Genomic DNA, 27,939 nt, shown 5'->3' with positions numbered 1-27,939 from the left:
AAACAGAGTTGCTCCTTTTTCCAAACGAGCCATCCTGTGCTGGCCATGGGCTATTCTAGGGTCGTTGTCATCCATGAGGGCTTCTCACATTGTCCAAACCGAGATGACACACCCCATCCAGACTGAGATCCTGCTGCTTGGAAAGCTGCAAAATCATCTTGACTTTCTTGCTAAGCAGCGGTCTGGTGACTGCCAGTGCCAGCTGCCCCTCAAGTGTCCAATCTGCCCTTCGGAGCCGCTGCTGGAGGCCGACCGCCTCTGCCTGCCACGACTGCCAGACGGATTTGGAGGGGAAGGGGAGCAGTTTGGCCCTTCCGTGGGCTCCGAGGGGCTGGGGACAACAGGGAGAAGGGGTGGCAAGGGACACCCTGGCAGGCTGCTCCAGCGGTCCCTCCTCCAACTCGGAAAGTGAGCAAGCTGTTGAAAGCCAAGGCAACTTTAGCTGCTTCTCTTCTGGTATCCTCCCCCTTTGGTCTCCACGGGGCAGCAACTTTTGTCCTGACTCTCTAAGGCCTTGGAAAATTTATTTTATTTGTTCTTTAATTAATCTCTAAACTACCCAATAGCCAAAGCTTTCTGGGCAGTGTACAGCTACACATTAAAATTCATTATAAAATGTACCATATTAAAATGTATTAAATATAATAAAAGGCTCAAAATGTAACATTTAGGTAAAAGGTAGGCCTCTACTCCACTTTTGTTTAAGGGAAATGGACCTGAAGAGTAATTTAAAGGAATGGCCACAGTGAGCCCAGCTGTCAGAGAGGAAACTTACTCCGTGATGTCCCAAGGGGAGAAAGGAGGTGGAGTACTCATGGTGGGTCTAATCGCTTTTTGTGCTTTCCCCAAGGTACTTCGCAAAAACAGCCGTCCCACCTGGAGGAATCCCACAGCGAGTTGTCATGATACCCACACAATGTTCATGTCACCTTATGTGAAACTCGAGGAGAGGAGAGATTGGCAAAACTAGCTCACGAACGATACAAGCAAGAAGACATTTTTCCCTGATTCGCTTTTGTATGGTGTTTATTTTATCATATTGTTTAATATTTATTTATTATATTTCTGTATCACCCATCAGTGCAAAGGCTCAAAAGATATAATGCGTATAAAACAATCATTATATAATCACAGTAATACAATGAGTATAAACTCATACAGTAATACAAGGAAACAATGATGCATCCACAACAGCAGCTAAATCAGAAGTAGTAAAGCACAGTTCAAATGGAAACAAAAATCTAACCATTGAAATATTAGGAAAAAAGGTTTTCATCTGGTGCTGAAAGGAATGAAGAGTGGGCACCAAGTGCACCTCTTTGGGGAGCTGATTCCACAGGTGGGGTGCCCAGGTGGGGTGCCCAAAAAGGCCCTTCCCCTACCTAGCAGCACCCTCCTTGCTTTCTTTCGAGCGGGCTCTCCGAAAAGGACCTCCAATTATGATCTCAGGGTTCAGGCAGGCATGTATGGGAGAAGGCATTCTCCCCAAAAACCTGGCTCCAAACTGTTTAGGGGTTTTCACAGTTTTAAACCATTTACTCATACGAAATACCAAATGTCAATGACCTGAAGTGCTACTCAAGGTACACCTCTGCATTTGTTTATTTGTAAAACATATGCAGCACTCCATATTCTGGTGTAGATTCTGAAGCAATCAACAATAAAAGGTAAATGGAATAAAACATTGTATCCACTGTTGCTTAAATCAGTATACCAGTAAATTAGATCAGCATACCAAGAAGGCATCTGTCAAAGATGCCTTTGGCAGGTGCCAAAAGCAACATGATGCTCACACCTGTCTGACCTCCCGAGGCAGGGAGTTCCACAGAATGGGATATACCATCCCAAAGACCCTACACTGTAATATTCCAACCAGATCCTAGGTCTGTCCTCAGGATAGACCAGGAAACCTTTAGTGACCAGGTAGATTGATAAAGGAGAAGATGGTCCCTCATTAATGAGATAAATCACCTATACTTTTCTTTAGAATTTGTATACTGATCTTCTTCTCCATGGAAGACCCAAAACAGTTGACAATGCAAGGTTTCTTTTCTTGTTATGCACCTTGAAAAAGATTAAAAGGTGATATAAGTCCCAAAATACATAAAGGATGAGCAAAACCACTCAGTGTCACAGTATGAAAATAGCAAACAATAAAACCAAAATAACCTTTCCTTGGCAATTCTATAAAATATAAATATTAAACGAAATTTACATAAAGGCTTTTTATATTTAAACCATTCATACAATGTGATACGATAGCTTCTTGTGTTTGCCAAGTAGACTTGGAAACTGCAAGCAGAAGTGCAAAATATGCTCCGAAAGCTGCATGTCAAAAGTGCGTCAGCAACCTGTGGCCCAGTTGCATATTGCCAGAGTCGACTTCCATTCGGCAGGCCTGGAGTTTTATTTTCTGCTCAGCAAACAGAATACACTTTTACATCCTTTTAAAATGGGAAACCATCCTTCACAGTTTAGGAACACCTGTCTGGGAAAGGACCCATGATCCAAAAGCTCTGGCCGAGAGGCAGAGCTGGGAGTCCTCCTGGATCACATGAGAGTGCAGCAACACTTCTGGGGATAATCCTCCGTGAACACCTTGTGCTCATTTCCATACACGTAGTAAGAGTAGAACTTCCCTTGCCACTCATATTCCACCCTGGTAAGATAGAGCAGTTCAATTGTCTGCCTCTGTAAAAAGACGAAGACGAAACAAGGAATTGCTGGCAGAAACATTCAAGTCCAAGTCCATTGCCTTCCTGACTGAGGAGACCATGAGCGGAGGGAAGTGGAGACAGGCCAGACTCCCCAGGTGGGCAGCCGGGCTCTGCAGATAACCAAGATGTACAGCTGGATTTGGAGCAGGGCAGTTTCTCACAGACTAGGCAGCCCCAGCTCTGGACCCCATGACATGCACCAGCGGAGGAGGGTGGCCCAGTTAGAGGACTGGTGTGCAGAGAGGAGGTGGGCTCTTTTTCAGAAGGCCGAGGCATAATCGTAAGGAGCGTTCCTGGTGGGGAATGCTGCATTGGGTTCAACACATCACTTTGTGCATGCTCGGAGATTCATTCTGGGTGCTTCGTGCTTTTTGGCCAACGAAGAATGCTTTGCAAGGGAAAGGGTCCGCAGCTTTTGAATGCACAAGAGAAGAACCTCGGCTCACGGCACCTCCACCCTTGTTGCCATCACTGGCTGCAGCTCCAAGGTTGCAAGGCCAAACTTAGGGCTGGCATTGGGTGGGCATTCTGGGAGTGGGAAGGGGACAGAAGAGGCTCTACCATAATAGGATGCATCCTGGTGGCACCTCAGCATGTCCTTCTTACAAGCTATGGCTGAAAGATGTGCTGAACTCCGCTATGTAAGCCTTTTGCAGCACAGGGGAAGAGGGGGGAAGCCACACTGGGTCATGCTGAAAGTCTACTGTGTAACATAGGAAGCATGGTTCCCTCCAGAATCACAAGAGCTTCGGTGTAGGAAATTGCGACATTAGGAAATGCAGCAGGCAACAGTTCACCCTCGCAGTGCATACTGTTAAAGCCCTGGAATGCGCTCCCCAGAGAGGTCCGCCTGGTGCCATCGTTATTTGTTTTTCGGTGCCAGGCGAAGACCTTTTTATTTCAGCAGCATTTTAAATGTTAATAGTATTGAATTTTATTTGGCCAGGGCGGCTTATTTTATTCTACTGTATATATTTTAATTGTTATTGTTTTAATTTATTGTGTATTTTATTTGATGTTGTGAGCCGCCCCGAGGCTTCGGCAAGGGGCGGCATAGAAATGTTTTAATAAATAAATAAATAAATAAATAAATAAATAAATAAATAAATAAAATAAGTAGCCTTCCTCAAACAAAGCGCTTCAATGGAAGAATCATGCATGGACTTGCAGAACTACAGTGCCATTGCGCATGGCTTGGATCAAGGTGCTCTTACCACATGACATGCATTAATCAGCTTACCAAGGCCAGGATGTTTATGTCATCATCCATGATGCGTGTGCACTTTTTTTTACAAAAGATTTTACATGCGCTTAGCAGAATTGTCACTCTGCATTCTCTCCCCACGCCATTTGCTTCATTTCCATCTGGCCTTGCTGCTTACAATCCCCACTCCCCCAACCAACAGACAACTGCCAGTTTGCATACTGCTCTGTGGATCTGATCCACAATTCTTGGACCCACATGTTACACGTGTGAGACCTAAAGCTGAACAGGGGAAGCCGCCTCAACTGAGTCAGACCCTGGGCCCATCGTAGTTCAGTACTATCCCCTGGCCACAGCTTTCCCAGGTTTTGGGCAGAAGTATTTCCAGCCCTCCCTGGAGATGCTGGGGTTGAACTTCAGACATTCTGCATACAAAGCTGGACCTCTGTCAATGCATCCTCACTACATCCACAAGGTGTCACTGGCCAGGCACAGTGTGTGTGTGTGTGTCTGCATGTGGCAAAGAGGGTTGCCCGTTCTGAAGGTCACTGCAAGAGAAACTCTGAGGTAAGCAGGTTGCATCTAGACAAGAAGGTGAAACATGAAATGTGTGAAGGCTTCGTGTGCTGTGACCTCGGCGTGGCGCCATATGCATAATTTGCACTGGACTGTCAGATGGCATCAGACATAATGGGGTCCTGGGGACGGCTGTTCGCCTTCCAGACATGTAACCATCTTAGTCTCACTAGGCGTGATGAATCTGGAGCACGGCATTTCTGAACCTCTGCACTAGGGAACAATAATCTCACTTATGGCCATGATGAGGAAGGCACCAGGCCATTGCTCTGTCTTGATGGCCAACAGGTTGACCAAGTGGCCCACTCTGACCACTTCCTCAAAACTGTAAGGGTCATGGCAGAAAGTGCCAACTTATTAGGAGAAATCACCAGAAGAACATGGGAGTCATGTTGGGAAAAGTGAATCCCACAGTGTTCTTTTCTCATTTTGTGCTTAAACTTACAATAATTGGTTTAAAGAATGTCAAAGGAATCCTCCCTAAAAATCTGCTCCTCCAGGTGGTCAAGGGGCGAGGGGCAAATGTGCTGCATGCTTGGTGTTTAAAAATATCGTAAATGTTTATGTTCTGTGGTCTTCCATTTCTTTTTTCCTCAACAGGGTCATGCACTTAAATAATTTTCAGTGCTAGTGCTTCTACACACAGAGTATTCAGTATCCACAATAACGGTTGGGATTATAACAACTCTGATTTGTACAAATATGTCTATAAAAGCAGCCAGGCCTTGCCTGAACTGCAAGAAGTGAAAGCTAGATTGTGCTCTCCTTTCTTTCTCTATAGCGCCTGTCTTTCTCCTTGCTTCCAACTTCTGCCTCCTTTAATTTCAGCTGTTTCTAGACTTTGCGTCTGGTCTTTCCATCAGCACCCACTGGTTGGATTCTCCAGCATCTGCCCTGCTTGCCATCCAGACTTGCCATGGCCCGGTGGCCGGGGATATTTCAGACTCTGAGCCACCAGGACAATTAAGAGTCTCACACATTATTTTACCGTTTTACCTTTCAGGTGGCAATAATAGAAAGACTCCCATCTCAAGGAGATGGGCACATGCAGAAAGCTTACTCTTCTGGCCTACGGTGTGGCGGGGCTGTACTAGTGGAATGGAGCACAGTTCCAGACACACGGCACATTCGTTTCTCACACGAGACAACAGGAATGCCGGGACACACACACACAGCACAGACACCGCTGGCGTTGCTTTGAGTGTTTTGCTCATCTGCACTGCACCCACCTGCCTCAGTATCCAGCTGGTGCTTGGAAACTCAGCGGAAGGTTGTTCAATGACGCTCCAGGTAGCAGTGCTGGGGTCCTGCAGTGCCTAGAAAAAGGCACACTTTAAAATACAGAAATGGAAAGAGAAATCAAGACCATCCAATAAGGCTTGGCTGGTGACGGTATTGGCACTGTGTCAACAACAAACCACATCTCAGCCCTACGGCACCGTTAGGCCATACAGAGCTTCTCTGTGCGCTGTAGGTAGGCATTGATAGGCAAGAAGGATTTACTACTGATAATGCTGAACAACGTAAATGACCCCGCTTCTGGGCAGGTGTGTCTCAGCTAAAGCGAAATTAAGAACTGTGAGAAGGAAGACAGTGTTGACTCTGAATCAACTGTGGGTTTTCTGCTGAGTGCTTTGTAAGACCTAACCTGGGTTCAGACAACACAGACATTTATTTAGTTTCCGATTTATATCCTGCCTTTTTCCTACAGAGGGCTCAAGGCAGCTTACACCTCCTCCTCCATCTTATCCCAACAACAACCCTGTGAGGTAGGTTGGGCTGAGAGTCTGTGACTGGCCCAAAGTCACCCAGTTGGCTCCATGGCTGAGTGGGGACTAGAACCCAGATCCTCTGAGTCCCAGTCCCATGCTCTTAAGCACTATACCACACTGGCTAGGCATGCCGGTATTTTATTGTTGTTGATATGTTGTCAGAACCCAGCTGCGGTAATTTACCATAGTAAGTTTGGTCTTTAAGAAACTATGAAAAGAAGCCATGGTTTGTTTTATGGTTTCTCTGTACCACCATGGATAACTTTGTTGTCTGTACCCAGGATCATGGTTTTCATAGTCCTGGTACACAACTACCATACAGTCTCCTGGAAAGAGTGGCACCTGTAGGGGCCACTACAGCCATTCAGCCTTTATTTTGTTTGTTTGTTTGAAGCTTTTCTAACCCATCCACCACTGACATCTCAGGACAGCTTTACACATGGACCAATGAAGAACAGGCAGGAGACACAACCAGGGAGCAATGCACCTTGGTACTGAACTTTGGGCTGATGGAACTAAAAGGCTTCCTGATGTCAACAGCAGGAAGACTAAGTGGGGAGGATGAAAACCAGGATAATGGAAAAGCTATTTGATTATCTGTCATATGGATAGATAACAGTGAACCATGGTAACTGTTCACAGTGCTTGTTGTGCTGTGCGAAGGCAGTCACAGTCTTCACGGCACTCACCGGCCCTGAGATTGGAGTTGTGGATGCAAACATAGCTTGATGTTTGTTAAGGGCATTCCGGGAGACCTCGTTTATGATACCTGCAGGGAAACCTACCACTGGGGATACCTGTGAAAATATAAATATGGGGGGGAGGTACACTAATGAACAAAGGAGGGCTCAAAATTACATACTGACATCATGCAGACACAAATCACAGCCTCACACACAAATAAATGGAAAACAAGCCACTGTTGTGAATGTCAGGTTGAAGAACTAAGGTGTCACCAAGTGCACTCCACTTGGGTTTGCACCAGATGAAGAATTATCAGGAGAAAGAATCAGGGCTTCTCTAGATGAGGCATTTCTTGAGTAGTCTTGCTCCCACACTCATGGAAGCCTGGGGGACAGTGCTGGAAGTTGGCAACATTATTGCCCTCCAAGGTCCCTCCCATGTTTTCCAGCCTTTTCTGTGTTTTTTAGAGTGTGAACACTGAAGAAACTGCCCGAACGAATGTTCCGAAGGGTCAACCAATGAATTTGAAACTGTAAGAAAAATGACTCAGTATATCTTAGTGCCTTTTTCTGAATTTCTATCTATTATCTAATGCTGCATTACTATGTGTGTGAATTACCTAATTCTGCAAATATGTTTATGCTTATAGGACAGCATCCACGATCATTTGATGGTGAATTACTAAATCTCACAACCGTTACTCAGAATAAATTTACACTACAAAAGCCTTGGATATTTTTGTCCATCCTGAAATGGTTACAAGCTTAATGTCCACCCAGTATCTAAGAGAGAAGAGCTAAAGCAAGGTAAAGATTGCTGTGGAAATCCACATGCACAGAGCTATGCCTAAAATAACAGTATTACTAAATATTCTGAATATAAGCCACCAAGTTTTTCTGCTGAAAGTCTCTATAATTAAGACTACAATTACAACAACAACAACAACAACAACGCATTGTTTTGTTGCTACTCTGCCCAAACTTTTAAAAGCTTAGGGAAATTTCCTGAAAGGAATCCACTTACTTTCATCTGAATATAAGATGCATGGTTTACCCTTGATGTTAAGAAGAACAGTAGAAAGGAAGGAAGTTTGGAGTTATGCGTTATCAGGAGAAAGGGGCATTAATAAATACAGTAAGGACTTCTTTCCTGCCCCAACACAACAGCAAAGGAGATGGGAACAGTATAGATTTATGTGGCTTATTTAAAAGCCTTCAAGTACATTTGCAATGGGGAAGGGAGGAAATCTGTGAATATTTCAGTTCCATTTCGTTCCTGCATCCCTGCTCTTGTTGGAAGTGCTTCATTACCATAGGTTGCTCATCAAGTAACAATTGCTGTCCCTTGACTGATTTGAAAACTTTAATAGGAAATCCAAATCCATGATCCATCACATATTCAAAAAGCTTGTTCTCCCTGTGAAAGCAACAGCAAATACAGTAATGACTACTAGTTGCACATCTTAGCTTCAAAGCAAATAAATCATCTCAAACCAAGCCCTTCAAAATGTTCCTTCCTGGAATACAGGCCTGAATTCCCTCTGATGCTCTGGGTTTTTATGCTAGCTTCCTTTGGAGCATGGATGCAGTGCCCTTCGCACGTACCACAGAGAGGACTGAACATAAATCATAAACTCAAAAAAATGGCGCAACCTCTGAATAATTCGGTGTCTGCACACTCTATTCCTTTCCTACATGGGCAGAGTAATCCAATAGTCCACAGCAGCATCAGGGCCGCTGTCGGGTGCTGCTGATCTCTCCCCTGCACCCACGAGGAGTCCAATCGTGGGGCTGCAGTCTGCAGCGACTCCTCTTCACAGGTTACGACGGTGTCCCTGGGGGAGGGCCAGACAAGCAGAAAGGAAGCAAGTGGATGGATGGAGAAGGGCAGGAAGAGGCCCACACCCACTCGACACAGGAGCATCTTCTCCTGTCCCAGTCACCAAAATGTAGGCCAGCAAGACAGGGGAAAGGCTCCTCTAGATGTAATTAAGCCAGAACAGGCAGTGTTTTCGCCTCGGTCATTCCACCCATCCTGCCTGGCTCTTTCCCGCAGGTTTCATCTGGCCAGAGGCCTCTGGTGGCAGAGTCCTCGTGGCCCAGGACGGCATCCAGGGATACTTTCTGGGCTGCTCTGCAGAGCAGACATTGTCAGCCACGCCAGCGCTTCAGTGAGCCTTGTGCAGCGAACCTAAATGTCGAGAGCCTTCGTGCCAAATTCTTCAACATCAGCTGAGCTGCCTTCCCCACCAGCAATACCCGAGGGGGGACCCAAAAACCTCCGGAATTTATTTATTAAAAAACGTGTATTTATTTTTACATGTTCATACTTCAGTCACCTGCAAAGTACTCTCCGTTTGATGCAATACACCTATATAGACTTTTTTCCACTGCTCAGAACAGGTTTTGAACTTGTCGATTCTGATGCCTTTGAGTGCTTCTGCCGTTTTTTGTTTCACCTCTTCCACATCTGCAAAACGTTTCCCTTTGAGGACTTTCCATCCAGGGAAACAAAAAAAAAGTTGCATGGGGCAAAACTGGGTGAATAGGGAAGGTGGGGAACAAGGGTCATGCTGGTTTTGGTCCAAAACTGCTGAAAACTCAGCTGAACAAAATCTCATCGCTGCCTGTCGTTCGTGTGAATCAGGCATTATGAAATAGGCAAACCCGTTGAAAGAGTCTCCAAAAAAACTCATGGAAGCTGAATGCAGCTGCTCCCAACAACCCAGCTGGGTGCATTGATGCCGGTGGCTTCCTGGATCACTCACCTGGCCAGGGAAGCCTATACTGCGAGGGGCCTGCCCTCCAGGATATAATTGCTGGGTTTTGTGGTCCCCCCCCTTGCACATTCAAAACACCTTTAGTGACACTGACTAGCAGGCTCAGGCAGCTACACTGGCAAAGCAAAGACACTGATGTTGATACTGTAGTTTGTTTTTCAGAAGCAAAAAACTTGCCATGTGACTTTTAGTTGGAGGTAGGTCAGCAGTTTTCCTCTTCCCGTGCATCTGCTGCATGTTGTTTCCCCCCAGCCAGAGCAGAAAGTACACCTGCAGAGAAGGTATGACACAAGAATGCAGCTTTTCATTAGAGGAAACAATAGCCAGGTGCCTATATGTGAACACTGAAGTATTCAACAGGGACAAATCTGCATGGTGCTTAATATTTGGCAAAAAGTCCGCTCTTCTTTTATAAGACCAGACTGTTTGTCCATGAAGTCCAATGCTATTGACTCGGACTGATGGCAGCCCTTCCAGTCTCTTCCTTCCCATCACCAGACTGTACAAGCCACGATGGAACCTGGGATGTGCTCTAAGAATGAGCAGCAGTGGTCCTTCCCTTTTGATGTTCTCTGTGTGAAGCCCAAACAGAAAGAAGCATTTTGCAGTCTCCTGCAGATGTTTTACACAATGGCACACTCACAGTTTGAGAACAATGGCCGAGAGTTTTCATGTGTGTCTCACTTATATTCAGTCATGTAACTCAGAGCAATAGGCACAGAAGATACAGTGGTCTCTCATTCCAGCACTAACTGGGCCAAGAACTTAGTTTGCTCCCAATTCGCTGCATCATTTGCCTTCAGCCCATGCCCTGGCTTACATGAGAAAGAAAATTCAAAGGCCTGCTGCCCAGCCCAATATATATTCCTGACTCACTGAATGTAAATATAATTTTGCATGCTAGGAAATTCTGCACAACACTTGAAGTTACAACTGAAAAAACGGTCCTTACAGATTTGGGAACATCATTCACAAGAAAAAAAATCAGGACGGGAGAATTTTTACAATTTCTCAAAGGAGTTTAAAGGGTTCTGGATGGGTGGGCTTCCCAGAAGCTGTGTTTTCTTTCTCTTCTAAAAATGTAAAAGTAATGATTATGAAAAGTTCCTCTGCCTGGCAGGGGCCATTTTTGTCCAGAATGCTACAGACATGAAGCCAGTGTTTTTCCCCAAGCTGATAAACCCGGGGTATTCTAAACTGAAAAAAGTGTAGCTGCAAATGACATTCAAATAATTGTTAACTTTTGTTGTGGTTGTTATTATTGTTGACCCTAATTCTGAACATGACTCAAGAAGATTTCCCATATTAATTGGAACATATTTTTAACTATTTGGTATAATAATACATTTTAAGGGCAGCGGAAGTCAACGATCTTGAATCAAACAGTATATTTGAGCTTTTTTTTGCTTTCCAGTGTTGTAGAACTGTGGGCTGTTCATGCTGTGCCCCATTTGTCGGGAACACAGCCCACTAAGGAACGAAGAGTGAAAGAAAATCCACTGCTATGCTACCTAATCCTGAACCGTTTACAAATCTCTCCCTGTATCAGACCCATGTTCAGCTTGTTCTCTTTAAATTATCCAGAGAAAACTTAGAGCTCCGCAACAGCTGAAATCCTCCTGGAGTGCAAAACCTGAAATATCCTGCATTGCCTCCAGGTCATAATACGCTACACAGAGCTACGGACTTGGCTGCACATGCTGGTTTTCTGAACCAGCTGCACTGCCGCGGGGAAGTCCAGCGAGTGGCCCCACAGGTGCTTTGGCGACCAGCTCCATCGGAGCGAGGCAGCCAGCCCTTCACCCCCCTCCCGCAGCATCAGCTGTGCTGGCTCAGGCTGAGAGTGCTCTGGCCAAACTATCTGGAAGGTTCAGCCCTGCACCATAGCCCTCATTTGGAGAGACGTCTGACAGTAGCTTTTGCCTTTGATATGGGTACAAAATGCATGCTAATATCAGGTATGGAATACTTGTGTTGGTATCACACTCTGTGCAAGAAGAAACATGTGTTTTGAACACTCTGATTCTTAGAAGTGTGCAATGCAGTTCAAGATTATGATCCCTGTAGAGCAGATTATGGATTGAGGTACTATACCTTCTATATGGCTCGACAGCTGAAATGATTTGCTAACGTAACTACAGAAAAGAAGCAATATAGAAACATAGAAACAGAGAGAGTCAGAAGGGGTCTCCCAGGCCATCTAGTCTGACCCCTGACTCCAGCTGGCTCTGCTCACAACACGCCCACCATATGCATGCCCAGCCTATCCTTGAACACCCGCACTGATGGGGCCTCAACCACCCCCCGTGGAAGCCCATTCCATACCCTCGGGGTCCTGACTGTCAGGAAGTGCTTCCTGGCATCTCAAATGAACCTTGGTTCCCTGAGCTTCTACCACACCTGTGTGTGGTATCAAGGCACACATACATGCATGTGTGCCTTGATACCACACGCAGGTCATATTGTGGGGTCTGCAAATGACTGCAGATGCCACAGAAGCCATTCCCAAATTGGCCATGGGATCCCTTCAGTCATGACCCACAGAGGATGAGTGCAGTAATATTCTCACATCATGGAGTAGTCAAACCACGGTGCAAAGAAAAATAAATCTTTGCATCACTCATGCTTCTATATATACATCTATTGGTTCACTCACGTAACAGTTCCAGTTCCAGAACAGCTGCTGCACTCTCCGTTTCCAGAACAGGAAAAGCATGATTGCTGTTGGGATTCAATTGGAAAGGGAGGACACAAAAAAGAAAGTTCTGTTGAGAGAAAGCATGTTTCTTAGGCACAAATGGATCTGTATTAACCTCCTAATAGCAGCACTGGCTTTGTCACTCCATATTGACCGTTCCTTGTTCCTAGCTTTTCCTTGTGCAGTTTTGCTCATTTCACCATAGCTATTTATGAAGGCTGAAATTCTGAATACCAGGCTGCCTCCAGATTCTGCCAGCCTGCAAACGTTAGCCTCCCAGACCACGAGTAGCCGTGTCGGCTGGGCCACTGCAGTCACAGTCGGAGCACCTCGGGTGGCAAGTGCTCCACCATCGCTGCTCTACACCCTTCCCTGGGACCCGCCCAGGAACAACAGGGGGAAGACAAATGAGTAAGAACATGGACACTGTTCAGGTGGAGATGGGAATGATTTAGAAAGAGACACCGGCCGACGCACAAGGGGTGATGCTTAAAATGAAATGATTACACATGGCACTGAGAACAGTACGTGGACATACAAGACACAGGGTGGGTTTGCCTGTAATGAGAAGGGCGCATTCCCACGAAGCTCCTCATAGCCCTTTTCAATCTACGAAATGGTGTGACTGAGCCACTCCGTAGCTTGTCCTTGCATGCAGACCCAGTAAGGATGGGCGCTGGGCGTGCTTGACACCCCTAAAAAGGCCCTCGGGGAATTTCCCATGCTGCCTCCTTGTTAGGTGTCAACCCAGACATAATACATTCCACTATTAGCACGGAGCGGTGCAAACGTCTTGCCACGGTCATTCCCTTGTAACGCCCAGCCTGGACCCCTGTAATGTGCTCTAGATGGGCTTTCACTTGAAGGCGGTCTGCACTCTGCAAATGATCCAGTGCAGAGCAGCTCTAACAAGGACCGGTCCTTCAGCATATATTGCCCTGGTCTTTGCCGGCTGCACTGGCTTCCTGCTCCACGCCAGGCCGATTCAAGGCTTGACCATGACATGGAAGACCCTAAAGGCTTGGGGCCACATTGTCTTAGGGAGCTCCTAACTCTTAGGCCCGTTGCCTAAGATCATCAGCTGAGTCTCTCCTCCAAGCTACTCCCCACAAGGAGGTTAAGGGAGAGGCTGCAAGGAGGGCCTTTTCTGTGGCAGCACCCCGACTGTGGGATGCTTTGCCTCATGAGGTTTACCAGGCACTTCCTGCGCAGAATTTTAGGTGCCTGGCAGAAGGCTTCTTTTGTCTGGCGTGCCTGTGGCACGACTTAGACCATTTGGACTATAGTGCTGTTTTTAATATATCATACATTAATATATATTTGTGAAATAGCTAATTTATTTTATTTAGAATTTAGAATAATGCTGTAAGCCATCCAGCGATGACAGTGAGGGATGGTCTATAAATATCCTAAATAAATAAATGCTATTGATATATTTTATTTTTATTAAGTTATGGCTATTGTGATTTATCTTGCTTTATTTTATGATGATATTTTAAATTTTATCGCTTTTATTTAATGTTATTTTATCAGGTCTTACTATTGTAATGGTCACCCAGAGGGCATGATGCTAGCGGGTGGGTTTCAAATACATTAAATATTTAAAAGCTAATTTCCTTTGAGTCAGTGGGCCATGATAGCAGCTGGGACTGCAGACTGGCATGGCCTGGAAGGGCGGCTGGGTCCAGGTCCCCACTCTCAGAGCCACCTGCTCAAAACAAGAAGGCCTCAATCCACATTCTTGTACAAAATGAAGAAGAGCTCCTTGTCTGGAGTTGGGCTTCTCCGGACAAGGAGAAGCCCAACCCCTCACAGTCACCCAATGCCAGCCTGGCATCCCCTCCCAGCTTGCCTTCCTGCCACACCAACAGCAGGAAATGGGGCAGTTCCCTGCATCTTGCTTTGACGCCCAGTGCACTTGGACAGCACACCACCTGCAGGTAGAACCAGAGAGTCGGGTGTATTCAAGGGATACTGACACAGCCTCTCTTCTTGCCTCTGCCCCATTTGCTAGTGAGGAGGCGGAAGCTGTTGCAGCAGTGGAAGATGGAAGTGATAGGGGCTTGGAAGAAGGTATATGTGTGGGGCAGGATTTGGGCTGCATAACATAGAAATATAGAAACAGAGCGGGTCAGAAGGGGCCTCCCGGGCCATCTAATCTGACCCCTGGCTCCAGCCGGCTCCACTCACGACATGCCCACCATGCGCATGTCCAGCCTATCTTTGAACACCCGCACCGATGGGGCCTCAACGACCTCCCATGGAAACCCACTCCATACCCACGTGGTTCAGATTGCAGTCCAAGACTGAAGATAATTATGGCTCTATCTTGATGCTCTTGCATGAAAGCGAGCATTTCAAACCCTCGCTATGCATGTTTTCAAGTGAGGAAAAAATAAATTTTGTCAACTGCTCTATTTCATCTCATCACTTATTCTTCTCCTTTTATGACCTTGAGACTAAGCATCACAGTAAGGAAAGCACGTGAACACTCACCGTCCCACATCCATGGCAGCTACTGCAGCTAACTTTACCCTGTCCATGGCAGCTTGGACACGTCTTAAAGGGAAGAAGAGCATTCAAAGTATTTTTATTATAAGTTTCAACAAACCCATAAAAAGACCCATACAAGAACATGTAGCTATGAATATCCTCCCCTTGGATGCACCCCTTAGCACGATGGGGTGGGCAGGATGTCACAAGAAGCCAAGAGCAATGTGGCCAGGAGGGCAGGCGGTCTCACTAGGCCGTTCCCCTCGCAGGGCCACCCAAGGCTCAGTGGTCAGAGCTGAGGCACCTGGCTAAGGTGCACCCACCGTCTTCAGGAGTAATGGCCACATCAGCAGAAGAGAATGGCTCTCCACAGGGATGATGGGGCAGAGAAACTCCTGAAGGACCACTCCTGGGCAGCAGTTGAAAGTGACCCTGGTGGAGATCTTGCACAGACAATGGCAGTAACACTCAAGCTACATCTGGTTTGTACTGTGCAAAGAAGGGTATGATAAACCATTTCTGAATTAGCTTACCTTGAAAACCCTATGAGGAAACAAGAGATAGTGCCAGAAGATCACCCCACCCCGCCCCAGGTAGGTACTCAACTAGCTACACAGGAGGGACAGAGGGGAAGTTCAAATGGAGCTGTCACTGATGATGCAAGTAGACCAAAGCCAAAGGGAAGGCTACTGGCTGACAGGCACAGAGGTAAAGGAGAAGTCTGATGCTGCGCTGACATGGAACGTGAGCCGTGTGGAACCTTAAAGCAGGACGGGAAGGCCGGGCTTCACAGGGCTTGACCGAGTGGACCAAAGTGGACTAGAATGGGACACTTCCAATCAGAGGAACATGAGATGTTTTTGCTCTGGAAAGACAAACTCCAAAGATATGGAGTAGTTCTAATACTGAGGCGAGATGCAGCACAGGCAGGAAGGAGCTATAATATGAAGTTTGACCAAATAATATCAGTCGCAATTAACAGAAAACCTGTCAGGATAACCATCGTCATGTCTACATTCCAGCAAAGACTGCAAAAGAAGACATCAAAAGCCTATATGCAGGAGTTCAAAAGGAGACTGATAACCCAGCAAAACAAGACCTGCTGATCAACATGGGTTACTGGAACAGGAACGTAGGAAACAAAGCATAAGCAAATGTTGTGGGAAAATAATAGAAGAGTAGAGCTGTAAGGGCTTATAAGGCCATTGAGACCACCCCCTCTGCAGTGCAAGCCCCCAAGTTGAAGCATCCTGGACAGATGCTGTCCAACTGCCTCTTGAATGTCCCTAGGGTGGGAGAGTGCTCATCTTGTAGCTGTGCATTTGGTTCCCTTCTCCTAGGAGTAGATCTTGGCAGTTGTCCCAACTGAATTTCATTCTGTTGCTTTCAGCTCACACACTTTCCCTGCTTCACTCTTATGCTTTTGCTTCTGCCTTGGGTATTCCTACAACAACTCTCATGCTGCTGCATGGAAGGCCAGGTGCACACAGACCTGGGAAGCTCTGCTTTCCTAAGGGCAAAGTATATTCCTATGTCTGCTCGCACCTGACGAATGGTCCATTAAGGTATGCACAGGGGAGCTATACACGCTGGCCTTTTCTGTCCTCCTCATTTGGATCGGGATTGTGCTGATCTGGGGAAGGAGGATTTAAGCTTCCTTCCTACTAGTTTTCTTTTTCGGGAGAAATGCCATCCCCACTAGTGGGGGTGGGGATTCTTTAAAAAAAATTAAAGGATAGGTTCCAGTGAAGACTTATTTATTTTCTTACCCTCTTTGCCATTGGGAGTAGAATTGCACACTTGGTTCTAATGCGAATCAGGCACTTACAGATGAGAAGAAAATCTTTCGTTCAACCCTCTGTTGGAAGCAGAGGAGGCCAAGTGTGCCCACCTCCAAGGGCCCTGCTGCTGTGGAGGCAACGCAGAACAATGCCCTGCTGCTGCCAAGGTTCCAGAGCGACGGATGCCTGGGCATCGGGTAGGCAGCATGTGCAGGGAGGGAAAAAGTAGCACAAGGCAGCCAATCCGAACATGGCTTTAGCTGACTTAGCGGTTGCTAGGCAGAACAGCACAGCAAAAATTGGAGGCTGGAGCATCTGGTGAGTTGGCCACTCTTGCTGCCAAACTCTATGGCAGGAATGTGAAAACCACAAACACAGTGGCTAAATTAACATGTAACGACAACCCATGGTGAAGTGCGGAAACTACAACAAACTGTTGTTTCTCTGTGGGAAATCACAGAAATATGCCATGCTTCCCTATGGATGCTGAATTCACATGCGATGACAGACCATGTCTGTGCTGTTTCCAGCCACACTTGTCATTATGTCTGAACATAGCCAATAAGTTGGATCTGGAAGCTCCATTACCCACACCTGAGGGAATAGAATTACCTGTCCTTTTTTCCCAACGCAGATCTGTCCTCACCCCAAAATGCTTGTTCATTTGATCATTGTGGGATAAACAAACCATGATCACTTGCTTAAGCCATAGTCACTGCCCACCGCCATTTCCCTAATCAAGCCATAAGTGATTTGAATGTCGCTTCACCCTCCAACGAGCCATGCCAGCTGGTTTTGATGACACCACAAACCACCCCAAGTAGGAGATTATGCGAGCGGCTCATAATGGATGCCATAGCTTAAATCATCCAGTGTCAGAAGATCCTACTGCATGGGGTGAGCTGTAGCATGGTGGAGAAGGGTGAAATTGCCCAAAATTGGATGAAGGGTTCTCCTACTTGTAGAGCCCTTCCCTCTCAGATGGTCTTCCCTTGTGGGAGGCAGATCCTGGAGCTGACTCAATAGTAATAAAAAGCATACATGAATGTTCTTTGTTTTTGGTACATGTGGTTTGTATACTAGAGCTCAGCGGGCCTATGAAGGACAGGACATTTTGAAGAGCGTTCATTCATAAGATTGCCATAAGTCAGAGGCCACTTGATGGCACATAACAACAGCGAACTTTATATACTCCTGCAAATACAGTGTCTTTCAAACGCTTCTCTGCCAATGCATTTGTACTTGAATTCCTCCTTACTCAAGGCTTTGAAAGGCCTCCACTGGGCTCTTTTTCAACAATGAGAGCTCTGAAGATGTTAAAAAAGACAGAAAAAAGTATTGCCTTAGAAGGTTAATCTCAAGTTGCTTTTTAAAAGGAGTAACAGCATTGTTCATTTCCATATGCTCAATCTACCATTACTGATGACGTGTGAGGTACGATGACCTTCCTGGTTTCATTCTTAAACATGGCAGAAGCATCCACTCTCACAGCCCAAGGGTAAGGAGCCATGCCATCAGGACTGGAATCGACAGGATCACCTGAAATATATGGACACTGGTGTAGATCTTCTGACACCTGATGCCATCAACTGCTGGACAAACTGAGCAGCAACCCCCACCAGAAATTCAGAGATGTTAAAAGTCACTACAGCCCAGTGCATAGGGTGGCTCTCCCCAAAACTCTGACCTACATGCTAGAATCCAGCATTATGAATGCTAATTTCCCACATTCCCTTCTTCTTCCTCCAAGAACAATCAGTGCCCCAGCTCTTTTCCCTGTATTATCCATAGCTTAATACGACACGTGTACCCAAACATTTAATCCTGTTTAAAATAAATGGAGTCACTTCTTTTTTTCAAACTCTTAACCACTTGACTTGGACTGCAATAGAGGGAATTGATTTTCCAATTTTTTGAAATAAAATGGTATATAACTGTTGTAGACCAGCCAGAGAACATCACCTATTGGGTCGTCTAGAACGACAGATCGATAGATCAATCAATAGACAGACAGACAGAATACTTTCTGCTCATTCAAGCTTTATCAGTTTCCTTCCTTCCTCCTTACTTGCAGGTATAACTAGAATCCCAACTCTATAGATGACAATTACAAGAATGGCTTTCGTGTTGCCAAGGAATCTAGGAATGACTCCTGTTCACAGGACCAAGGATGGAAGCAAGATTCCAACAAACAAGGGATTGGATCCAACATCCTCATTGTGCCCCTGGTGGAAGGGAACCTCTATGCCCTCTGCGGCATCCTGCAGCACCCCTACACCTTCCAACTCTGCCTCAGAAGGAAAGGATGGAAATCTGCAGAGAATGTGGGATGCTGGAAGGGAAACAGTCCAGGACTTCTGTCCCACCTGCAGTTTCTGTGTCATGGATTCAGCAAGGAGGTTCCACTTGAGACTGGAATAGGGGCCCACACACAACTTTGCCACAGCTCAAGCTGTGCTCATTTGCAAGGTTCTTACCTAGTATTTACCTTGTTTTATCAAGCCGTGTGTACTTATCCAGCAACAGGCATTCCTAAGTCAAACAAGCGTGTCCCAGGTCGGCTTGCAGTAGCCCATCAGACTCTGTTCAATCCAGTTAAATGCGCCTGCTTTGTGTATGATTTTTAACAACTTTTTAAAGTTGTTTAACAAGGGGGTGATGTTGCAGGTGGTTCCTGGATGCAATCTGATCCAGCTTTAAGTCCAATTTTGGGACAGCTGCCTTGGTCACTCAAATGAATGGTCATTTTTGGGACAAAGAACCTGTCACAATGTTGCTATTGCACATTTTAAATACTTATTTGTTGTATTGTATTATAGCTGTATTTTACAGCAAATTGTGTATAAACTGCTTAGAGATGCTAATATGTATTAATTATAAATATTATATGAATGAAAAAGTACAGATCAGAACAAGTTACCAGAAATCTTTATATAATACTTACCACGATAAGGCTCCGTTTTCCATTTAGAAGACCTCGATTCAACAAATGTTTCCAAACAATACTAGAAAATCAAAGTTAAAAATTTAGACACAGAACATCATCAAATCCAGAAAAAGACTGGGGGAGTTTCTTCAGCTGTGTGTTGGAAATGTTGCAACACAGGAGTTTGAAGAGAGGCAATTCTACTACTTAGGAAGTGAAGCAACTTCATAACCAGAGTCTACTATCTTAAGTTTCTGAATAAAAATGCAGCAATTCAAAATAGTTGCTATGTATGTAATATAAAATCAGAGAAATCCTATGGCCTCTAGGCAGCATCTAGGGTACCATGGGATGCTGCATGTCTCCCTTTTGGCAGAGCAGGATATCCCATCCTGGAGCTTCCCTTGGACCCTGCAGAAAGCTTCTCTGAGCAAGTTTGCAAGAGCAGCCCCACAGAAGATGCCCGAGGGACAAAAGGGCATGTGCTGGTGGGCAGAGAGAAGAGAGAAAGGACCATGCTGTACCATGGTGTCTTATGGCCTCTCCATTCCTCTCCCCACCTGTCATGAGCTGGTGATCCCTTCCCTCTTTTCCTTCTGTTTATCAAACTCAAAATTTAAAGCGGAATTCTGTGATTGCAATTTAACCGACTGTCAAACATATAACCTATAAGTAGCGTTCTACTAAATTAGAGAGAGAAACATCTGCCCCTGTAAAGAACTAGATCCAAAGTGAAACTTCCCCTCTATCCCTCTCTCAGCAGAGCATCTGACTGCACCCTCAGGGAGATGCTTGCTGTTTTAGGACCAGACAGCAGGAAGGCCTGAGGCCTTGTGCGTGGGCAGCTTGCTTCTCCCACCAGTGACTAATTGGGTCAGGAGGCTCTTTTGGCATTTGCTCCCCAACCCACCATGAAAAATCTCCTTCCCTTTCCTAGGCAGGCGGATTCTCACACTCGACCCAAGAAGCTTCACAGGGTAACCTCGAATTAGGCAACTCTTCCACACCCCTTTTGCTCCCCTGCCTCTTCTCAGAATCAGACAAATCTATCTGAGCAGCCGGCACTGAGCAAGGGATGGCCCCCCTCTCTACACCACCCACGGAAAGACAAGCCAGCTTTTTCTGTTTTAAGGGGTGGAGTCCTCTTGCTCTGCATGGTTTGTGCCTGGGGGACACAGAATAGGCAAGATGCCACAAACTGGTATTTCGGTAAAAACAACAACAATGAAATCAGATTTATATTTCACTAATCAACAAAGACAAGCATAATAATATACCAAAAGATACAAGTTTACAGCTTCAGAAGAATTATTCTGAAGTCTATCAGAAGGACAGGGAGACTATGAAGCAAGAGTATGAACATTTTCTTTCAGGGTTGCTCCTTCCACATCTGGATTTGCAGCTGAAGTCGCTACATGCAGAATCTCATCAGGTGGAAGATAATATGAAGAAGAGGTAAGCTCCAGGGCCAGACAGTAGAATGAAACAAAGCTCACTTAGACATTTCTGTAACACTCCTAAGCGTTTCTGTCTTTAGTGTAATACTTGAGAATCCCATAAAATGTCATAGGTCAATTGGTCATCCTTGGAGCCCCTGCTGCCAAATGTATGTACCATGATGCAAATTGCACCAAGAGCCTTTGAGAAGTTAGAACAAACGGACTTACTCTGTAAGTATTGAATGACTGTGCCTCACGGATCTCCATCTCTCTAGCTGGGACCTCGCTGTAGCAGCACTTTGTTGCAACGTACTTCTCAAATGCTCTTTTGGCTACCTCTTCTGAAATGGCAATTGCACTGTAGAAAAGGAATGGGAAAGGGAATCAGCAGAACTGATAGTGCGAACCATTGCCTGAAGCATCTGCCAAGGAATGCAGTGAACGTGGTGGAAATCTCTCTCTCTCCCTCTCACGCACGCACACGCTGCATCTGTTCTGCAGAACCTTGCAAAAGGGGGGCATGACTCATTAGAGGACACCTAGCTCTGCATACAGAAAGAGAATTATCCTGCTTCCCACACTGCTCTAGGACTTCAGGTACTTCACAAAACTATGCCTTGATTTTGTAGAAGCTCTCTGGGGATGCATGTGGGGTAAGGAGGAAAAGAAGCAGGCTGAACAACTAGTCCCCGTCTCCCCCACTCCAAATGCTGGCTAATTACAACTTAAAGCACTTATTGCCAGTAATTAAGCCTTGGGAAGAGGCATTTCAAGAGTTTTAGAATGAGGAACAAGTTCCACACATACCAGGAAACCACCAAAGATTCAGTAGCTGGGAGAAAGCAGATAAAGAAGCCCTGCCTTATACAGAGCATCGTGCTCTGAACTGATCTCCTCAGAAGGAGGTCACTGAAGACTTAGGATTAATGGGTTTATTTACTGGTTGAGCATTTCAATATTTGAACAGACCACATGAGCCAAAGTTCACTATTTCCCCATCAGATTTCTTAAAAAAAAAAAAGCAAAAAACAGCAGCATAGAAATGCTTACTGAGTGCAAAAGCTCAGCAGTCCACCTCTGTGTCTTTCTATTTTGCTCTTAGTACGCCTTAGGCCAGTGATGGCACACTGGCACATGTGCCTGAAGGGGCACACTGAGCCCTCTCTGTTGGCACCGATCGCCCTAGCAGCCATGGACATATTCGGAAAGATTAAGGGCACCAGGCAACAACATCACTCATTAGTGCGACTCCCCAGGCTTTCGCATGGCTGGCCAGTGAGCTGCCAGGGATTTGCTTGGACTGTGATTTTAGCAGAAGGTAGGAAAGGTAAGACACTGAAGATGAAACTCAAATACGTTGGCCACCTAATGAGAAGGAAGGACTCCCTGGAGAAGAGCCTCATGCTGGGAACAATAGATGGCAAAAGAAGAAGGGGACGGCAGAGGATGAGGTGGCTGGATGGAGTCAATGAAGCAGTTGGTGTGAGCTTAAGAGGACTCCGGGGGATGGTGGAGGACAGGAAGGCCTGGAGGAATGTTGCCCATGGGGTCACAATGGATCGGACGTGACTTCACAATTAACAACAACAAGCAAGGTAGGAAATACACTCAGATGCCTTTTTCAGGGCCAGCCAAAAGATGGTGGTCAGTGGAACGTTGCCTCCTTGTGCTGGTGGTCAGCAAATTCAGGTTTTATTGCAGTGTTGGCACTTTGTGATAAATAAGTGGGTTCTGAGTTGCAGTTTGGGCACTCAGTCTCTAAAAGGTTTGCCATCACTGCCTGAGGCCCACAGAAATCTCGCATTGTTTTCACAGAAAGATCCCTACGTTGTAGTACCCTTACCTGAGGAATGGAAGAAGCACAGCTCCATTCAGGTATTTCCTAACGATTTAGTCAGGGATATCCCTGACATACAAAGGCATCTGGCTACTTTTCCAGGAACAATCACAAAGCACTTCCCATAATTTCATCCCCATCAACCCTCTCCAGTCCAATCCACCAATCTTACAATCATGCACTCTTTTCCAGGGAAGCACATCAACACAATATGCTGGTTTTCTTTTCCCCATCTATTTCCTGACATGTGTTCACCTCCATTTACAGAGTCGTGCATCTTACAGCTAGTGCAGAGGGACCACAGCTCACGTTCACTCGCTGGCATTTTCACATCCGGAGAGGAAAACCCCACCTGAAAGCCCAGAGCACCAGAGGAACACAGAAGAAGCCAAACAGTTCATCCATGTAGCCTCATACTCTCTACACTGCCAGACAGGGACTCTGCCAAGGTTTCAGGCAGATTTTCCAGGCCTATCTGAAAATGTTAAGGATTGATCGTGGGGCCTTCTGGCAGTCCGTGTCGACATTAGTAGGGGAACAAATGGTTAGAGGGCTAGACGGGGACTTGGAAGATCTAGGCTCTGATCCCCATGCAGCCATGAAGCTGACTTGGGGCCAGTCCATCTCTCAGCCTGACCTTCTCACAGGGTTATTGTTGTGAAGATAAGAAAGAGGAGGAGACCCTTGTAAGCCTCTTTGGGTTCCTTGCAAGAGGAAGAAAGGCAGGGTTATAAATATAATCTAAGACTAATTTGAAAAATGAAAATAGATGGTGTCACTTGGGAGAAGGCAGCTTCCAATATTTGTGACAAAAGCAAAATCAGGATTATTTGCTCAGCGCATCCAAAGGAACAGCGAGCTGTCTTACTTCCAGTCTTCCAGAGCATCCCATGGCTTGCCTTCACCTCCAGGCACCGTGTCAGGTGGAGAAGGGAAGTCTTTTTTTTCTGTAAAGGGATAGGAGAGAGAGGGAAAAGCAGTTGTAGCGTTGTGAGTGTTCTGCAGTCTAATGACCACCTTGCTGGATCCTTTTCCCTCAATTCTGACTCTACCTGCAAAACAGCCGAAAAAATTGTGCCATGCAATCAACAGAAGTTGGCTTAACTCCCAATTAAACCATCTCCCTCAGATGCCTGTCCAGTTGCATCTTGAATGCCTCCAGTGTTGGGAAAACCCACCACCTCCCCAGGTCACTGGTTCTATTGCTGTACTGCTCTGGCAGTCAGGAATTTTTTCCTGATCTCTAGCCAGAATCTGGCTTCCTGGTATCCTGTCCTTCAACCAACAAAATGGCATTCAAGCTGTGCCATAAGAGTCATATGTTGATTTTAAGCATTCTAAAACAAAACCTTGGTTACAATATTATCAATGCAATAAAAATCACTACAGTAACAGATTATTAACAGTCCCCAACTTAACAGACCAGATTACATGCTGAAAACCTCTCTGAATAAACATGTCTCTGGCTATTGGTAGAACACCACAGCAGGACTCAAACTGGGCTCCTTTGGTGGGGAGTGCCAAAATGTGGGAGCAGCCAGCAAGCAGGCCAAGGCAGTAAAGATGGGAGCAAAGACAGATTAAACAGCTGGCAACATGTCCAATGTCAGAAGCCTTGCTTTCTTCTTTCCCCTTCTACACAGATGCTGTCTGATTGTGCCACTGCTTAACAAATGGGCTCTCCCACACTAGAGACAGTCAAAAAGAAACTGGATGGCCATCTTAGTGCGGTGCTGTAACTTGGTGTCCTGCAACAGCAGGGGTTGGACCCGATGGCTTTCATGGCTCCTTGCAACAATGGTATTCTATGAGTCTATGATACATAACACACAAACCATATGTATTAAAACCATGTAGTCTTTCTAAATGACCACAGCATGCTTCGGATCAGACAATATCCACTCAGACATCCTTCAAAATACACCAGCAGTGGCATGCCCTGCCTCTGATCAATCTCTGCTTTTGTTTAGAAACAGCAGCACTCCAATATTATACTTGCCACTATTTCCAGTGGCCTCTTCATAGCCAGGGATTATGTCTGCCTCAAAGAGCGGGGGAGCAGAAGGTTCTGGGGCCTGAGTCATGTCCTTGCAAGGGATGGTACCTACAACACAAAAACAGACAATGGGAGAGTTGGAACGATTGCTGCCCTTCAGGCCCCTGGAACAGCAGATCCAGGCTGGCCTGGCACTGGCTGAGGGCACTTGCGCACACAGGGGATATGCTGTCGATCCCGAAGGCCTCCTGGCTCAGCGAGTTCTTCTCCTCCTTGCTGTCTCTGCCTGCTCAACAGCCCTCCTTGAGCAGGCAGGCAAGGAGAAACTGGGCCACTGTGTGCCTTCTGCCCGGACGGAGAATGAATGCTCCACACTGACTGAGCTTTCTCTTTATGACCCAGGTGTCGTGGCAACAGGATGGCAAAAGAAGAACGCTGATTTGCCAAAGATGACCATGCAGTGTAAGCAATGCAGTGGCATCTCGGGATGTGCATCCGATTCCCACAGAACCCTGAATGCAGTGGCATCTCGGGATGTGCATCCGATTCCCACAGAACCCTGAATGCAGTGGCATCTCGGGATGTGCATCCGATTCCCAGAGAATCCTGGCTTTCTCTCTGGCATCCCACAGTTGTGTGCACATGCTCCCCAGACAGCCTACCACTTACATACAGCAAGGGGATTAAACATTAATACGCACACCTGGAATCTGTCAGTGGTATTTGCTTCGCCATATGTCCTATTAAGATAGACTCTGAAATGAGTTTGGCAGAGTTCAGTGACATTTACGTGTTTTTCAGAAGGCAGCCTAATAAACCTGCAAATCAACCCATAAACCTTTAAACCCCAAGAAACAGGAACAGTCCCCACCCCACAGACAAAGGGGCAGTTTAGACATGATGAGAGAGAGAGAGAGAGAGAGAGAGAGAGGGAGGGAGGGAGGGAGGGAGGGAGATTCAACATACCCTCCCACTCAGCTGCAACTGACTGGGTGATTTTGGGCTAGCTGCCTTTAGCCTGGCCTACCTCACAAGGTTGTCAGGTTATAAAATGGGAAGATGGCAAGAACCAGGCACTCCTTGGAGCTCCTTGTAATAAACAAACATACTGAAGAAAAATAATCCAGCAAGAGTATAAATATGACAAGTCAGAGGAACAGAGAAAGAACAAGGATGCCACATTCGTCCTTGGCAGCCTCTGGGTATGCTTCCTGACCAAGGACTCCTAGGACTTACTTACTTACTTACTTACTTACTTACTTACTTATACTGTGATTGATATCCTGCCTTTTTCCTACAAAGGGCTCAAGGCAGCTTACATCATTCTCCTCCTCCATCTCATCCCCACAACAACAACCCTGTGAGGTAGGTTGGGCTGAGAGTCTGTGACTGGCCCAAAGTCACCCAGCTGGCTCCATGGCTGAGCGGGGACTAGAACCCAGATCCTCTGAGTCCCAGTCCCATGCTCTTAACCACTACACCACACTATAAAAAGGTATTGTGAATCTATTCATAGTAGGAGGGTGGACAGGGCTTATTTCATGCTTTCGTGGCTTTCCAGTGCAGCCCTCCATTCCCCAGAGGGTGAGCACCTCCCAGAGGTGGAAGTGCACGAAATGCGTTCAGTGCGCCTAAGAATAAGTGTGGGCAGGTTCTGACATTCCCGGGAGTTTTTAATCGTACACTCAGCCTACCTCCTGAATACAATTGAAGAGTGGCGTGACAACAACGGCCCCCACTTGGAACTCTCCTGTGCTTCTCCCTGTTTCCCCGGTCAATCAAATTCACTGAGGAAGACGCGACAGGGAGCGGACCGGTCGGACGCTGGACCTCCTGCGCCCGGGGCAGCTCCCACGGGGGCTCCCACTTCCCTCCCCAAGCGCAGCATGCGGCGCCCGGCGCGTTGAGCGGGCAGCTGAGCGCCCGGGCGGCTCCTGTTGCTCTTCGCGGAAGCGCAGCAGGGCTGCAATCCCCGCGGGTCGGGCAGACGCGCTCCCTGGCTCCGTGAGCGGATGCCCACGAAGGTCCCACTCAGCAGCAGCTTCAAAGACACCCACCTCACCTTTTTTCCTCTTGGCTCCGGAGGTGCGGAAGGGCAGGCAGCTCGTTCTTCAGATGCTGCCCGCAAACATAGGGCGCTTCCTCCCCCGAAGCCTGGAAGTCCCCGGAAAGTTGGTCTGTCCCGTGCGTCTTGCGGCCGCAGTCGCTTGTGTGCGGGAAGCCTCCGCCTCCCGGCGTTGGTTTGTGGGGCGTGGTGATTCTGCCCTGCTAGGCCGGCGTCAGAGTTGGCGCTCCTGCCTCAACTTCCTGAGTTACAAAAGCTGGTTTGCAATTTTGAGCGGCCTCAGGACGTCAGTGACGAAATCCGAATCTGTTGCCTCCATCAGCGATTGGCAAACAAGATCTCCACGCCGCCACGTCGGAGGAGGGGGCGAAGGGAAACCCAGCCCAGTGAGGACTGGCCTTGGCCAAGGGACGCTCGCGCGTGGACTGGAAGTTGGAAATGTACACTCTTTGGAAGTGCCAATTCTGTGCAAATTTTAATCAATTCTGGTTACTTTTCCTAGAGTGACAGGCCCTTAATTATAAAATGTGGATGGCTTTACCAGAGGGAGACTTTTAGTGCTTCTTTATTTCGGCTTCAAATGTGCACTGCCGACACGCAGAAAGAAAAATGTATCTGGTTTCTGCCACTCGATGGCAGCCTACAACCTCCGAAGTCCACAACAGCCGCACGTGGATTACCTTTAAACCCCGGGGAAGGGAGGGGAGGCGCTATTCAAAGGGCTTGGCTCCTGCTGTTAATCAAGCACTGAGGAGCACACAGAAGCTGGTGAATTTTGAACGGCCCGAGAATCTGTATTAACCTGTAGCTTGGAACTGGGTTGTTGTTGTTAATTCTTTAAGAACTGGAACTGGATAGAGATGAGCAAACCCAGCAAGAGGATTTCTGTTTAACTTCTCTCTGGAGATAACCTTGTCTGCGAGGTTCTGCCGTACTCCTCTCATGTCATAGCATGGCTCCCTCCCAACCCAG

The 27,939-nt window shown here is 46.6% G+C and overlaps 1 protein-coding gene across 3 annotated transcripts; it reads right to left on the bottom strand.

Annotated features, from left to right (window-relative positions):
• Nucleotides 1–1,008: 1,008 nt before the first annotated feature.
• LOC123034428 (protein SSUH2 homolog) lies at nt 1,009–27,939 on the bottom strand. Of its 3 annotated transcripts, none has more exons than XM_044451758.1 (13): nt 26,960–27,939; nt 24,906–25,010; nt 23,775–23,853; nt 21,298–21,427; nt 19,649–19,709; nt 18,119–18,243; nt 14,927–14,989; nt 12,389–12,453; nt 9,910–10,002; nt 8,264–8,369; nt 6,959–7,066; nt 5,727–5,813; nt 1,009–2,691 (listed from the first exon to the last, which is right to left on the bottom strand). In XM_044451758.1, exons 2-13 carry the CDS (start codon nt 24,988–24,990, stop codon nt 2,551–2,553), a joined length of 1,143 nt encoding a protein of 380 aa, XP_044307693.1. In that variant the 5' UTR covers nt 24,991–25,010; nt 26,960–27,939; the 3' UTR covers nt 1,009–2,550. The 3 variants fall into 3 exon arrangements, with proteins under 3 accessions (XP_044307693.1, XP_044307692.1, XP_044307694.1); XM_044451757.1 differs by having other exon boundaries at nt 26,965–27,939; XM_044451759.1 differs by having other exon boundaries at nt 5,727–5,804; nt 26,965–27,939.

The sequence above is a fragment of the Varanus komodoensis genome, unplaced genomic scaffold, assembly GCF_004798865.1.
Source record: "Varanus komodoensis strain SLA01 unplaced genomic scaffold, ASM479886v1 scaffold6_4, whole genome shotgun sequence".
Taxonomy (NCBI): domain Eukaryota; kingdom Metazoa; phylum Chordata; class Lepidosauria; order Squamata; family Varanidae; genus Varanus; species Varanus komodoensis.
This window is presented reverse-complemented; position numbering and strand designations above follow the sequence as displayed.